The following is a 16,648-nucleotide window of genomic DNA, read 5'->3' as shown; positions in this document are numbered from 1 at the left end:
GCCACTGTTGGGCCCTTGAGCAAGGCCCTTAATCCTCAATTGCTTAGACAATATATAATGTCACAGTACTGTACGTCGCTTTGGATAAAAGCGTCCGCTAAATGCCAAAAATGTAAATCTTACTCTCTATATGAGATGTAACATAAAGCCTCCACAAGGGGGCGCTCATGTAAGAATTGTTTTTATTATTATTACTATTTTTCTCCGCGACCCTAACCCTAAATTAGCCTATCATGGTGCTTTTCGACTCACGTGGAATGGGTTCCGTTTGGCGACGACATCTGTGGGCGTGTCAGGTTGTAGAGGTGTGCAGCGCCCCCTGCTGATGGTGCATCTTTAGTTCCAATAAAAATAGTGCAAATGTGCACCGGTTCTCTAAGCAGCACCGAGGTTCTAACAAGCCTGAACGGAACGTTTTGCTGGAGAAAAACTTTCTCCATATTGAGCTACGATCCTGCGGCGTGTTTATTTGCTCCTAGCTTCTCTCGGTTAGCTTCTGCTACACTTCTACGCTGTTAGAGAAGCGTGAAACGGTGGTAGTGAATCATCTCTGGTTCCACCGAGGTTGGTTTACAGTGAGAGGTTTTGGGACGAGCCCAGCTCCATGCTGAAGGGTTAAAGGAACCCGGCGTACGCGGTAATGACCCGGGGGCTGTGTTTTTTTTTCCCGAGGAGCGGCAGGAGCTTATTAAAGTCCATTCCTCCATCCATCTGCACTCCTGCTCCTCAATAGATCCTCTGTATCGGCCTCGCCGGCTTTCTTCCTGCTCCGTCCTTAATTGTTAATTAATCTAATGCCGTCAGAGGACGACAGGGACCAGCAGAGCGTACAGATCCCACACAGTGGCTTCTTTACTCTGCCGGTGACCTCGGTGCCCTCCGCTTCATCGCCCGCAGTTATTAAAAACCCTGCCGCGCCGGAACCTATCTCCACCTGAATCTGTGTGAAGTATTAGAAGAACCTGGTGCAGATATTACGACCCGCGCGGCTTTAAAGGGGCAGATCGCTATCGGAGGCTGTACGATGGGAACGTCAGATGGGCTCGCGTCCCTGATTATACCGAAATACAAAACAAACCGGGACAGAAACGTCTGCGCTAACTGTTCTGAAGAACGACGCAGCGACTTTACCCTGAGAAACCTAAAAAAAAACAAAAAAAAGAGGGAGGGCAGACTGGACAACAGCGCCCCCTACTGTCTGCTTCAAGTGTTGGCACGAGTGGTGAAGAAAAAGTGAGCATAGTGTGTTCCTCTGTACATGAGAAAGCACATGCTAGCATCATGCAAAGTCAGCACACATTGGCTTTTTTCTTCCAATCTTAGTCCTATCCAGTTCCCCTTGTTATATGTCTCCCTTACTTCTGGAGACTCCGACCCTGACCGAAGCGGGTCGTACCTAACCTGTGTGCACAAAGCTGGTTCATACAGGGATCCGTATCACGTACGGAGAGTCAGGCACTGCTCTCTATTATTCACCGTCTCTGTGCAGCGCCTCCACCAGCCAGCAGAGGCCGCAATTTCAGCAGCGATGTTCAAAGCCAATCACATCTGTGTGTAGGTGCCCAGCCGGCTGATAGCAGAGCTGAGATTCGAACTCATGAGCTTGAAATATTAGCACTGTTGGCCTAGCGTGTTTTCTTAGCATGTTCTCTTTTCTGTGCGTGTGCAGGGCGTCGCAGCCGCTGTTGGACCGCAGCGTACCCGATTACTCCACCTTCACCACCGTGTGCGACTGGCTCGACGCCATCAAGATGAGCCGCTACAGAGAGAACTTCCTGAACGCCGGCTTCGCCTCCTTCGACCTCGTGGCCCAGATGACCTCAGAGTGAGTATCACAGCCTCGATAGGGTCGATAATATGTGGACACCCTTCAGAATGACTGAGTTTAGGGTTTTGAGTTGTGGCAGCAGTGTTGGGAAGGACTCTTTCCTGTTCCAGCAGGACTGGTTTGACTGGTTTGGTGTGATGGAACTCATTTGGCCCACAAAGAGTCTCGACCTCAACCTTATTCAACACCGTTAGGATGAAACGAAATGCCTGACCTCATGAGCACAAATCCCCATAAACGCATTCTGAAATATTTTGGAAAGTGTTTCCAGAAGAGTGGAGGCTGTTAGAGAGCAACACTGTATTAATAACTAGGGAGTGCTAGCTCAGCATTGCCACTGTTGGGCCCCTGAGTGAGGCCCCTAACCCTCATTCGCTTGCATTGTATGGGCCTCAAGCTGATGGTCAGGTGTCCACATACTTTTGGCCATATAGTCTACAAATTTAGACGTTTCCTGTCATTTGCTGCTTGCTAATGCACAGTTTCTGGTCGTCATGCGAGAAGAGTGTCTGTGGGAATTTGTGCCCATTCAGAAAAGATGGCAGCATTAGTATAGCCAGGTGCTGCTGATCAGTCGATGTTCCGGTTCATCCCAGAGCTGCTGAGTGAGGCTGAGCTCAGGGCTCTGTGCAGGACGCTGGAGCTTCTCATCATGTCTTTATAGAGCTCGCTCATGCTGGAACAGGAGAGGCCCTTCCCTAAACTGTTGCTACCATCCCCCCGTGTGTTATGTATCCCGGTGCGGCTCTGATCTGCAGCTCTTTGTGTGCTTGGATGTTTGTGAGTCTCAGTAATTCCTCGGGTTTGTTTGGGGTTTGAGTCCCCGGTCCTGAACCAGTCGTTCCAGTTCTGCTGCTTTTGGGTTTCATGTTTCCGGAGCTGAATTATCCAGAATTAAACCAGTTTCTTTATAATGAGGGTTTGGTTCTCCTGCTGTTAGTTCATCACCTGATTCAGCACGGAACGTTCCAGAGCCGGAGTTTATAAACCAGCACCGTCCAGTTTAATCCCAGTTAATCTAACACATACAAGAAGGAGAGAGTGAGCGGAAACAAACCAGCTTAAGTTTATAATATTGTACTAATAATTAATATTATATTATATATTAATTAAAAAAAACATTACAATTATATGTATAATATTGTATATTTTACTAGTAATTAATAATAATTCATATTATATTATATATTAATAAAAAACATTAGAAATTAATAAACACAATAAAAAAAACTATATTAATATAATAATGATGATGTTAATAATAACAATAACATTCTAGATTACTGACAATAATAATAATTTAATAAAACAATAATAATGTCTAATAAAAATTATGATAAAGGAAAAAATACTATAATAAAAAATCATATTTTAAATACTTATAAAAATAATAGCAATAATATAATGATAAAAATAATATTTTAATAAAATAATAATAATGGTTAATAAAATTATAATAATATAAAATATTATAATAAAATAATAATACTATAAATACATATTAAAAAATAATAGAAATAATATAAAATAGTCATAAAAATGATAATAATAATTTAATAAAACAATAATAATAAAATAATAATAATAATAACATGATTATTCAGTGATAATGAACAATGAACAGAACACAATAACTTCACTGTTGGTCGTTTATATCAATCTAGAAACCAGACGGGCGGATTCCTGCTGTCCTTAATAACGTTAATCCTGCTAACGAGCGTCATTTATCCTCATTTACTCTAGCACACACCTACACACACACACACCTACACACACACACACCTACACACACACCTACACACACTTATACACACACACCTACACACACACACCTACACACACACACACACTTATACACACACACACACACCTACACACACACACACCTACACACACACACCTACACACACACACACACTTATACACACACACACACCTACACACACACACCTACACACACACCTACACACACTTATACACACACACCTACACACACACACCTACACACACACACACACTTATACACACACACACACCTACACACACACACACCTACACACACACACCTACACACACACACTTATACACACACACACACCTACACACACACACCTACACACACACACTTATACACACACACACACCTACACACACACCTACACACACTTATACACACACACACACCTACACACACACACACACACCTACACACACTTATACACACACACACACCTACACACACACACACACACACCTACACACACACCTACACACACTTATACACACACACACACACCTACACACACACACCTACACACACACACACACTTATACACACACACACACCTACACACACACACACACACACACACACCTACACACACTTATACACACACACACACACCTACACACACACACACACACACACACACACTTATACACACACACACACACCTACACACACACACGCCTACACACACACACCTACACACACACACACCTACACACACACACACACACCTACACACACACACACACCTACACACACACCTACACACACACCTACACACACTTATACACACACACCTACACACACACACACCTACACACACACACACACACCTACACACACTTATACACACACACACACACCTACACACACACACACACACACCTACACACACTTATACACACCTGCACACACTTACACACACCTACACACACTTATACACACATACACACACACACACACACACACTCATACACACCTACACACACTCATACACACTCATACACACTCATACACACCTGCACACACCTACACACACACACACTCATACACACACCTACACACACACACACCTACACATACTTATACACACACACACACACACACTCATACACACACCTACACACACACACACCTAGACACACTTATACACACCTACACACACACACACACACCTACACACACTTATACACACAAACACCTACACACACACACACCTACACACACACACCTACACACACTTATACACACCTGCACACACTTACACACACCTACACACACTTATACACACATACACACACACACTCATACACACCTACACACACTCATACACACCTGCACACACTTACACACACCTACACACACACACACACACACTCATACACACACCTACACACACACACACCTACACATACTTATACACACCTACACACACACTCATACACACACCTACACACACACTCATACACACACCTACACACACACACACCTAGACACACTTATACACACCTACACACACACACACACTTATACACACACACACACACCTACACACACACACACCTACACACACTTATACACACATACACACACACACACACTCATACACACCTACACACACTTATACACACCTACACACACCTACACACACACACACACCTACACACACTCATACACACCTACACACACACACACCTACACACACTTATACACACACACACACACCTACACACACTCATACACACCTGCACACACTTACACACACCTACACACACTTATACACACATACACACACACACTCATACACACACCTACACACACACACTCATACACACACACACACACCTACACACACACTCATACACACACCTACACACACACACTCATACACACACCTACACACACACACACACACACCTACACACACTTATACACACACACACACCTACACACACACCTACACACACACACACACACACACACACACACACTCATACACACCTACACACACACACACCTACACACACTTATACACACATACACACACACACACACACACTCATACACACCTACACACACACACACACCTACACACACTTATACACACATACACACACACACACACACTCTCATACACACCTGCACACACTTACACACACCTACACACACTCATACACACACCTACACACACACACTCATACAAACACCTACACACACACACACACCTACACACACTTATACACACATACACACACACACACACACTCATACACACCTACACACACACACACCTACACACACTTATACACACATACACACACACACACACACACTCATACACACCTGCACACACTCATACACACACACCTACACACACACTCATACACACCTACACACACTCATACACACACTTATACACACACACACCTACACACACTCATACACACCTATACACACACACACCTACTCACACACCCATACACACCTACACACACTCATACACACACACACACACACCTACACACACTCTCTCACACCTACACACACACACCTACACACACTCACACCTACTCACACACCCATACACACCTACACACCTACACACACTCATACACACACACACACACACCTACACACACTCTCTCACACCTACACACACACACACACCTACACACACTCTCACACCTACACACACACACACCTTGGACAATTCTAGTATCTCCAGTTGTCCTGACTGCATGTCTTTGTACTGTGGGAGGAAACCGGAGCACCTGGAGGAAACCCACAGAGACACATGGAGAACATGCAAAACTTCACACAGAAAGGACCCTTCCTTGCTGCGAGGCAACAGCACCACCCACTGCTCCACCATGCTTTTAAACTAAATACACTCTATATAAACTGTAAATGTGAGACTTCCTGTCTGTGTGAGTGTGTGTGTGTGTGTGTGTGTGTGTGTGTGTGTATGAGTGTGTGTGTGTGTGTGTGTACAGTTACATGTGTTAAACAAACACAGATTAGGTTACAGCAGAGACAGGAAGCAGGTGGAGTTATTTGTTTCAGATATTTAATAATCTTCACTCACTGCCATTCACACTCACACACACACAGAGAGTACATAATCAGTAGTGTGTGTGTGTGTGTGTGTGTGTGTGTATGGTCAGTATTGTGTGTGTGTGTGTGTGTATGGTCAGTATTGTGTGTGTGTGTGTGTATGGTCAGTATTGTGTGTGTGTGTGAAATAGCAGCTGGTCAGTAGAGCCAAACCTTGTAGTTAATGATCAACTAAAACTGTCAGAACTTGGCCAATATAGAGCCCATATATAACCCCCCCACGCCCCGCACCCCTCCAAACACACACACACACACCTACACACACACACACAACATACACACCTTTCTCACAGAAGTTGTGTTTGCTTAACCTTAAATGCGCTGCAATATAACCGTTCACCTGTCTTTGTTCCCACACACACACCTGTACACACACCTGTACACACACACACACAGTGTACTGTACGTTACTATAGAGGTTCTAACTAGGTTATTATAGATCAAAAACCACATGCACCCCCCCCTTCCTTAAATCTGCACCACCCTCCTTTACACAGGTTCCATCAGTAATGTTCCGAGAGCCAGTCACTGTGTTTATAAGGTTTAGAAGTTTTTATTTATTAGGATTTTACAGAGTAAACTTCAAAGTGTCTCAGTCCGAAGTGTTCTTATTAGTTCAGGGTCTTCACACAAAATTAGGGGTGGCACTGTGGCTCGGTGGGTAGCACTGTTGCCTCACAGCAAGAGGATCCTGGATTCTGGGTCCTTTCTGTGTGGAGTTTGCATGTTCTCCCCGTGTCTGTGTGGGTTTCCTCCGGGAGCTCCGGTTTCCTCCCACAGTCCAAAATTGTTCATGACTGTGTTTTATAGTGGGTGGCACGGTGGCTCGGTGGGTAGCACTGTCACCTCACAGCAAGAAGGTCATGGGTTCGATCCCCAGGCAAGGTGGTCCGGGTCCTTTCAGTGTGGAGTTTGCATGTTCTCCTCATGTCTGGGTGGGTTTCCTCCCACAGTCCAAAAACATGCAGTCAGGATAATTGGAGACACTGAATTGCCCTATTGGTGAATGTGTGTGGGTATGCCCTGCGATGGACTGGCGCCCCATCCAGGGTGTTACTGTGTGCCTTGCACCCATTGAAAAGCTGGGATAAGAGGTTAAGAAAGTGAGTTCATGACTGTGTTTGATATTAAACTTGAACTGATGAAGCTTACTGCTTACTTGTGTAATGAGTAACTACCTGTCCTGTCATGAATGGAACCAAAGTGTAAAACATCATGATATAATCCTAATAAATAAATAAATGAATAAATAAATGAATAAATATATAAATAAATAAAACAGTAGATCAGTAGATGTGATTACGGACGGTTAACGTTTATTATTGTGTGTTTTTAGGGATCTGCTGAGGATAGGCGTGACTCTCGCCGGCCACCAGAAGAAGATTTTGAGCAGCATTCAGGACATGAGACTGCAGATGAACCAAACTTTACCTGTGCAGGTGTGAAACTGGAAATGGGCGGGGGAAGTTTTCTGCCTAGCTGCCTGACCAACCGGAATTAAAACTCAGCTCACGGTGCCTCAGACCATCGACGACCGTCCCCGCGCGCCCCACTCCCCGTTCCCTCTATGCCACGGTGCATTATGGGTATTTTGTCTACCTTTATATGGACGCCAGCCTGCTGCAGTGCATTGTGGGATTTCAGAGTGCACTACGCCCTTGGATGAAGTAGTGCCCTTAGTAGTGAACATTTAGGCCAGACGTTTGTTACAGTTATTTTATAGATTTTTTATTGGAACTCCGTCTGCATGTGTGTTTTTATTTCTTCTTTCTTCCTGCGATGAGGTCAGCTGGGACACGCCCACTTTTTTCTGAGCCTCGTCACTTCCTCCCGTGATGGACGCTGAACACTAGGAGGAGGAACGGACCCCGCTTGTGGATTTGGACTAAACAAACGAGGAACGGAGACGAGATGGGACAGAAAACTGATTTATTTAGTACTAGGAGTTTTATTTTGTACGAATGTGTGTGTGTGTGTGTGTGTGTGTGTGTGTGTGTGTTGCATCTTCATATTGAAGGTGCATTAGTGCAAGAGTTGACAAACAGTCAGATGATCAGAATCAGAACTCACAGCCACAGTTTTCATTTTGAGTTTATTTATGTTCCAGTCCTGGTTCTGTGCACGCTTTTCCACTTTCCCATCATCTGGACTGAGATTAGATTACCCAGAATGCACTGCTGCAGTGTAATCTATTAATATAGAAGCAATAAACCCTTTTGTATCTCGAGCTCTTAGTGTGGACTGTGTTCAGATTTGCTTTTTCTTCACCTGTACAATAAACACGACCTGTGCTCCTCGGTTCTTTCATTTAGAAGTGTTCTGATTGGCTAAGCCTGTGAGGAAAATGCGACCACGCCCGCTTCTGCATTCTCGGCTGCGACTTCGGTTTCTGTATGTGGACGGGGTTACGACTGTTAATTCAAAACGTATGAAAATATTACAGGTTACAGACAGTGAATTTAATCTTGGGAGACGTCCTGCATCATTAGGGTGGGCTATACTGCTGTATGAGATCAGCAAGAAATCCAGGAGCTGAACAATTGACTTTTTTTCTGTATTCGGGCGTCGCCACAGCAGATCTGGTCCTCATACCAGATTTGGCACAGTTTTATGCCGGATGCCCTTCTTGAAGCAACCCGGTTATTTTTATCCTCTCTACCATCCTTGGACGTTAGCCAATTAGCCAAACATGCCGAAAGCGCTGCTGAATTTTCAACCCTGGATCCCCAGATCTTAGCAGTAGCGGGCTAGCGTACTTTACCGCGACACTCCCCAAGCATCCAAAATGCTAGTCTGAAACGTTGAAGGTTTTTTTACTCGTAGCTTGCTGATTGTGCTGAAACGCAATCCTTCAATTATTAAACGTGACTGAATCCCTGCAGGAAGAACAGAACTTCATTCATTCATTCATTTAAGAGTTTATTTATGGCCGTCCATTACGTTAGGACTGTTAGAACCATAAACACTACAGACTGGCCTTGTCCTGAGCCCGAGTGTGTGTGTGTGTGTGTGTGTTAGTTAATTAAACGTATAAATATGCACATTAATACTGTACAATACTGCTTTAGCTCCAGTCGGGGATTAAACATCGCATGTGTCGAGAAGCAATTATATTTCAATCAGCTGTAATTCTGTGGACGATTATTAAGGACTGTTTTTATAAATGAAATGCATTTTATAGAAATCTGAATTATTATTATAAATAAATAAATAAATGCGTATGCGGCGTGTGTATGAAACCTGCGTACGCGTTATAGAAGTGGAGATAGATATTGCTGATATGCAATATAAATATGCATCATTCACAGACTGAACTGAAACGTTCTGGGGTTTTATCATCTTTATCATCTTTTTTCTGTTGGATTGTTGAGCTCATGCTATTTATTACTTCATTCCCCTGAAATCTTCTCCGTGAAGATGAGGATGGACGACCGAACAGAAGAACCCACCAGCCCTGAACCCACCGGCCCTGAACCCATGTCCATTCTGAAATGTTAATGTTGTTGTTCTAAACAGCCTGCTCATGTTTTGTAACACAAATTACCATATAAATAACGTGAAATGGGACAAAATCGGCTCTGTTGTTTTGTTTTGGTATGAATGGTGTAATATTCCTCTAATATATAAAACATTTTGGTTTTAAATTGGTTAAAATTCAGATTCTAACGCGTATACTGATGAGCCAAAACATTATGACCAAGCAGATAAGGTTGACAGAAACCGGAAGTGTGGAGCGACGCTTGTAGTTCTAATAGAACTACAAACACCAGACACCACCGCGCTCATTAGCCTGACTCGTATCACCTGAGGTAAATTCGTTTTATGGCTGATTTGGAAGCGTTTTTGGATAATTACTGATTACTTTCACATAGTTTGTAGTTTTCACCACAGTTTACCTGTTTAATTCAGTTTACAGGGAATTTTGGGGTGATTATAATCACCTCCGCTCTGAATGCAGCACTATTTACCCGCGCTTGTAGAGCAACGCGGTTCTGAGTCGGTTGATTGTTTGAAGACTGACTCGGTTTGGTAACGTTCGGTCTGTGCGAGAACAGTTATTAAAATTAAAAATTATAACCTCCTTTTATTAATGATAGACTAAACAAACTTGAAGGTGAGCAGTTCTGTAGGGCTGAATCAAGTTTTATTACTTTAACGCTCACTTAGTTCAGATGAATCGATTCGGGTGAGTCGACTCGTAACTTAGAATCGATTCCTATCCAGGAGCTCATTAGAGCCGTACCTCAGATACCGTTAACAAGGTTGTATAATGCAGTGTAGTTGGTGTAAAGTCTCTTTACTTCGAAGCTCTGGGTTCGAATCCTGCATAAAAAGATTGCAGAGATAAACAGAGGATCAAACCACACTTTCAAGCACACACAATATACCAGTCCTCTCATTTTCCTCTCCTCATATACATAGTGTTCTGTTCAGGTTTGCTTGATTGTTGTGCCATGCACAGAAGCAGCTCCATATCATAATGCTCCCACCACCACACTTCACAGTGGATTGTAATTTTGTTTCATGTGAACTGTGTTCTGCCAAAATGAACCACTTTGATGACACATAATGCTTCTGAATCATTAGCAGACAGCATTTATATTTATATAAGACCGAAGATTCTGTGTTTCATCTGAACATTGGTCTAAATCCGAATCTGTAGCACCTGATTTAGCAGAGGAGTTTAGTGTGGGCTGCAGGATTGGGGGTGATTGCAGACACTTCAGTTCATTGATTATTGGTCTCTGTGTTACTGCTGTTCCTGCTGCTTTCAGGTCGTCCTGCTGGTTTCTCTTGTAGCTTCCTGATCACTAGTCTGAGAGCAGGTTGGAAGATGTTGTGTTGTGCTTCTGTTCAGAGACGATTTGTGGTACTAGCATCACATATGGTGATGCTGATGGATCAAGGTCCATGAAGCTCCTGATGAGCACTGAGCTGATGTTGCTTCCATGCTGTGTTTTAGTGTGTGGCTGAGCTGTTGTTGCTCCTAGACTTTTCACTTATAAATCACAGTTGATAGTGGACCTGTGTTATGAATCACATGTTTGAATGGTAACATTCTATAACAGAGCAGGTCACAGGTCTTCAGCAGGATCCATTCTCCTGCCATTGTTGGTCTGTGCACGTATGGACGTCGCAGGGTTGTTCCTGTTAGCAGTGGGCGTGGCAGAATTAATCAAATCTAGTCAGGAAGGGTGTCTACATGTTTCTGAACACAGACTTTTACTCGCTGTATCTGTATCATCCAAATTAAAATGGTTCTTCTATTGTGTTCACGCACTGCTGCCTCAGTGCTCGGTGAAGCCTCTGAAGATTAGGTGTGTGTGTGTGTGTGTGTGTGAGTGTGTGAGTGTGAGTGTGTGTGAGTGTGTGTGTGAGAGAGAGATGAAGATTAAGGAGAACCTGAATGTGCACTCTTCAGCTGCAGTGTGATGAGAGATTCGCTTCAGTAAATCCACACACACACACACACACACACACACACACACACACACACACACACACACACACACACACACACACACACACACACACACTCGGTGTGTAGCAGTGGGTAGAGCTTTGAACTGCCAAATAAAGGGTTGTGGGTTTTGAATCCTTACTCTGCCATTCAGCCACTGTTGGGCCCTTGTGCGAGGCCCTTCCAAACGAGCTGGTGTAGATGGAAAAAGAACTGTACTGTACATGTGTATTTATTACAAATAGAGGTGTTTATTCCACATACACACACACACACACACACACACACACACACACACACACACACACACACACACACACACACACACCCTGTATCACCTAGAGTCTGGTACAGCTGCATAAGTATTCACCCCCTTTCTGTTAAACACTAGTTTCCATCAGGAGTTACATCATTAGCTTAACGAGGTTCACCTGTTCAATTAAAGTGTCATGTGACCTCAGTATTAACACACCTGGTCCTGGAGGATCTCAGTTTGCTAATGAACATTACATTTACATTTTCGGCATTTAGCAGACGCTTTTATCCAAAGCGACTTACAGTTGTGACTGTGTACAGTCTAAGCAATTGAGGTTTAAGGGCCTTTCTCAAGAGCCCAACAGTTGCAACCTGGCAGAGGTGAGGCTTGAACCGGTAACCTTCTGATTACTAGTCCAGTACCTTAACCACTAGGCTACAACATGCAAACATCATACAAGATCACACCTACATGTTGATTGCAGCGGCCAATCCACCTTCTTCATGTTTTTGAGAGCAGGGAGGAAACTGACACATATGTAGGGAAACTATATAGGCAAGAGGAGAACATGCTAAATGTTCAAAATGTTGGTCTCCAGGACCTTTGTTGCTATGAGGCTCCCTGGTAGGTTTGAAGATTTATTCTAAATAACTTCATTAAACACTGTTAATTCTGTAAAAATCAAACATTGAGTTGTATTGTATTTGTGTGATGATGAGAAGGAGAATCGGAGCTTTAATCCTGAGCGTGTGTAGGAACCTCAGGCTGATGAACCAGGACGAGATGCTGAGATGTTCAGATGTTCAGATGGAGACGACACTCAGCACATCGGCTCAAACATTAATCCTGAAGCTTCAGGCAGTTCCACTCCATGTGACCTCGGGGGTGGGGAGGAGGAGGGGGGGTGCACCCCGGTCTGCCCCCAAAACATAAAGAGGGATTATCCCATTCCAACCCCCCCAAAATATTTAGGCTCACCGGCTCCGTCCCAAACCTTTTTCTGCACAACAAGCAGCTCTTTGTTGGGATCTGGAGCGCAGCTGCACAATTCCTGCTGGATTAGTGCACACTCACACACACACACACACACTCACACACACACACACACACACACACACACACACACTCACACACACTCACACACTCACACACACACTCACATACACACACACAAACACACTTTGCACACATACACCTGCACACACACACACACACACACTCACACACACTCACACACACACACACACACACACACACACACACACACTCACACACACTCACACACTCACACACACACTCACATACACACACACAAACACACTTTGCACACATACACCTGCACACACACACACACTCACTCACACACACACTCACACACACACTCACACACACACACACACACACACACTCACACACACACACACAAACACACTTTGCACACATACACCTGCACACACACACACACACACACACACACACACACACACACACACTCACACACACACACACACAGACACAGACACACACACACACACACACACACACACACACACACACACAGACACACACACACACACACACACTCACACACACACACACAAACACACTTTGCACACATACACCTGCACACACACACACACACACACATCTACACACCTTTATTATTAGTAGTAGTATCTTTTTTTACTGTTGCTTTATCCTGGTCAGGGTCACAGTGGGTTTGACTTCTATGAAATTACTTGGTATAATACAGTACCACATCCCGGACAGGGCGCTAATCTACAATCCATCGATTTAGTAGTATTTATTATTATTAATAATGTTCATGTATTTTGTATTTGACCGTATGTACCATGTTAATGCTGATCAGTAAGAGTGTGAGCGATGGTACTAGATGATTAACGAGCAGCAGCAGATTGGTTCCTCACAGAAATCCTCAACCTAATAGCATTAGCCGTCAATATGCTAAACTAACCTGCGCTAAACTAAACCTCAGACAGCTTTTTAATTAGCGAGATGCTAAAGACGCGCTGGGTTATTAGCTAATGGAGTGAAGTAACCTGGTTCCTGTGAAGTGTGTTTTACAGTGCTCATCGTGTATGAATGGGCACAAATCCCCACAGACACACTCCAAAATCTTGTGAGCAGCTTCTCAGAAAAGCGGCTGGTGTTCTAGATCACTCTATTTTAATAAAAGCTCATGGTCAGGCGTCCGAATACTTTTGGCTGTATAGTTTAGAGTTGTTGTCGTACATTAATAATGTACACACACACACACACACACACACACACACACACACACAGAGTCGGTGATGGACGTGAGTGCTGTTGTGTCGCTGTGTGTTGAACGTCGGTGTCTCCCAGGCGATAACGAGCTCTGGTTTATTCACACTGAGGTGACTGAAGAACGCTTGATTAACAAAAGGTCTCGTTAATTAACTAAATTAGGATTTCACACGTCAGACGGCTGCTTCCCAACTCAGACATTATTACAGCGAGTATTATTAGGGACGAGCAGCTCAACACCCCCCCCCCCCCCCACACACACACACACACACCCCAACTCCCCCCACAGAGTCAATCACACCAGTAGTTGATCAGTTTTTACCCACAAATAACATCAACATCATGAGAAGGTTCCTGTTAGAACATCCCAGATCATCAGGGATCCTCATAACACATCGGATCAGACTGGACATTACAGTGCAGTCCACATATTTATGGTAGGACTGAGTGGTCAGGAACTTAAACAAGTCTGAACCCCAAACTTAGTCTGATTTATTTAGTCCAGATCCAGTTCTGATTCCAAACTTTATCTACTCACCAGTTCCCTGTTTTAACTGTGGGTTAGAGTTAAGATTAGGGTTAAGAGTAGAGTTAGAGTTAAGATTAGAGTTAGGGTTAAGATTAGGGTTAGGGTTGCTGAATTAGGGTTAGGGTTGTTGGGTTAGAGTTAAGGTTAGGGTTGTTGGATTAGGGTTAGGGTTAAGATTTAGGGTTAGATTTTAGATTAGGTTTATGGTTGTTGGTTTAGGGTTAAGATTAAGTTTAGAGTTGTTTGTCTAGGGTTAGGATTAGGGTTTATGGTTGTTTTAGGGTTAGGATTAGGGTTGTTACTTAGGGTTAGGGTTAAAATTAGGGTTGGGACTAGGTTTAGAATAGGGTTAGGGTTGTGTTAGGATAAGGGTTGTTATTTAGGGTTAGGGTTGTTGGGTTAGGGTTAAAATTAGGGTTGGGACTAGGTTTAATATAGGGTTAGGGTTGTGTTAAGATTAGGGTTGTTAGTTTAAGTTTAGGTATAGGATTAGGATCAGGTTTAGGGTTAACCCACTGTTGTTGGGTTTAAACATATGTCACTGTGACCCAACACCTCAAACTGACCACTGATCTCCTCCTGAGGTTCATGTGATCAGCATCAAACCGAGTGCATGGCTGTGTAAAGCTTGCTTGGTTGTGGACAGAGACTCCAGTAGCTTCCAGTTCATTTCGGCCAGTACAGACTCCCATTACAGCACAGTGACAGTGTGAAGTTCTTCCTGACCTTGATAAAGGGACTACTGTTCCACAGACAGTCGTTTATCCAGATGACCTCAGTCGAACTGGCTCTGTTTATATGGGCACAGAGACGTCAGCAGCTCTAGTCAGTCATGATCATGTTCTGTAAACTGTGATTGTGAGATGAGTTTGGAACGTGGCTGCTGGAACGTTTACGTCCCGCTGTGTGATTAATCTGAGAGTTCTGGAGGGTTCTGAACACACGTCACCGTCTCTGTACCGACCCGGTGACGCTTTCTGCTGAGCGGCGTTTTTAATCTCCATCAAGGACGGCGTGGAGGACGCGGTGATTCGCTTCCTCGTCCTGAAAATAATCGGCGTGTGCTGTCACAGCTCTGATTAAGACTGATAAATATCACCGGGAACTTAATGAGTTGTCGACGGCCCACTAGAGCGTTCCTCCTGCTCCTCCTCCTGCTCCTCCTCCTCCTTCATCAGCAGGAGCCGGAGGAAAGACACGACGACCTCTCGGACCACCAGAACTAGCACCTGAACTTTTACCTGCTGTTAGAGCTACAGCTGTAGTAAATTTAATTTAATCCCAGACACAACAGTGAATCTGAGGACAGTTCTGGTTCTGGTTCCTCTTCTCATCCTGGTTCTCCTCACGGTTCCTGTGTTATGAGTGTTAGGAAGTATTAGGAT

General features: G+C 44.0%; 1 protein-coding gene across 1 annotated transcript in view; it reads left to right on the top strand.

Annotated features, from left to right (window-relative positions):
- LOC134331844 (ephrin type-B receptor 3-like) overlaps positions 1-10,297 on the top strand; it is a 28,096-nt gene extending 17,799 nt beyond the window's left edge. The window contains exons 13-14 of the mRNA XM_063013385.1: positions 1,670-1,825; positions 8,068-10,297. Coding sequence (XP_062869455.1) covers positions 1,670-1,825; positions 8,068-8,176 — 265 coding nt within the window. The 3' untranslated portion in view covers positions 8,177-10,297. The remainder of the gene's footprint in view (positions 1-1,669; positions 1,826-8,067) is intronic.
- Positions 10,298-16,648: the final 6,351 nt, after the last annotated feature.

Source organism: Trichomycterus rosablanca, chromosome 17 (genome assembly GCF_030014385.1).
Source record: "Trichomycterus rosablanca isolate fTriRos1 chromosome 17, fTriRos1.hap1, whole genome shotgun sequence".
In the NCBI taxonomy this organism is placed as follows: Eukaryota; Metazoa; Chordata; class Actinopteri; order Siluriformes; family Trichomycteridae; genus Trichomycterus; species Trichomycterus rosablanca.
The sequence above is the reverse complement of the archived record's forward strand: the minus strand, read 5'-3'. Positions and strand labels throughout refer to the sequence as shown.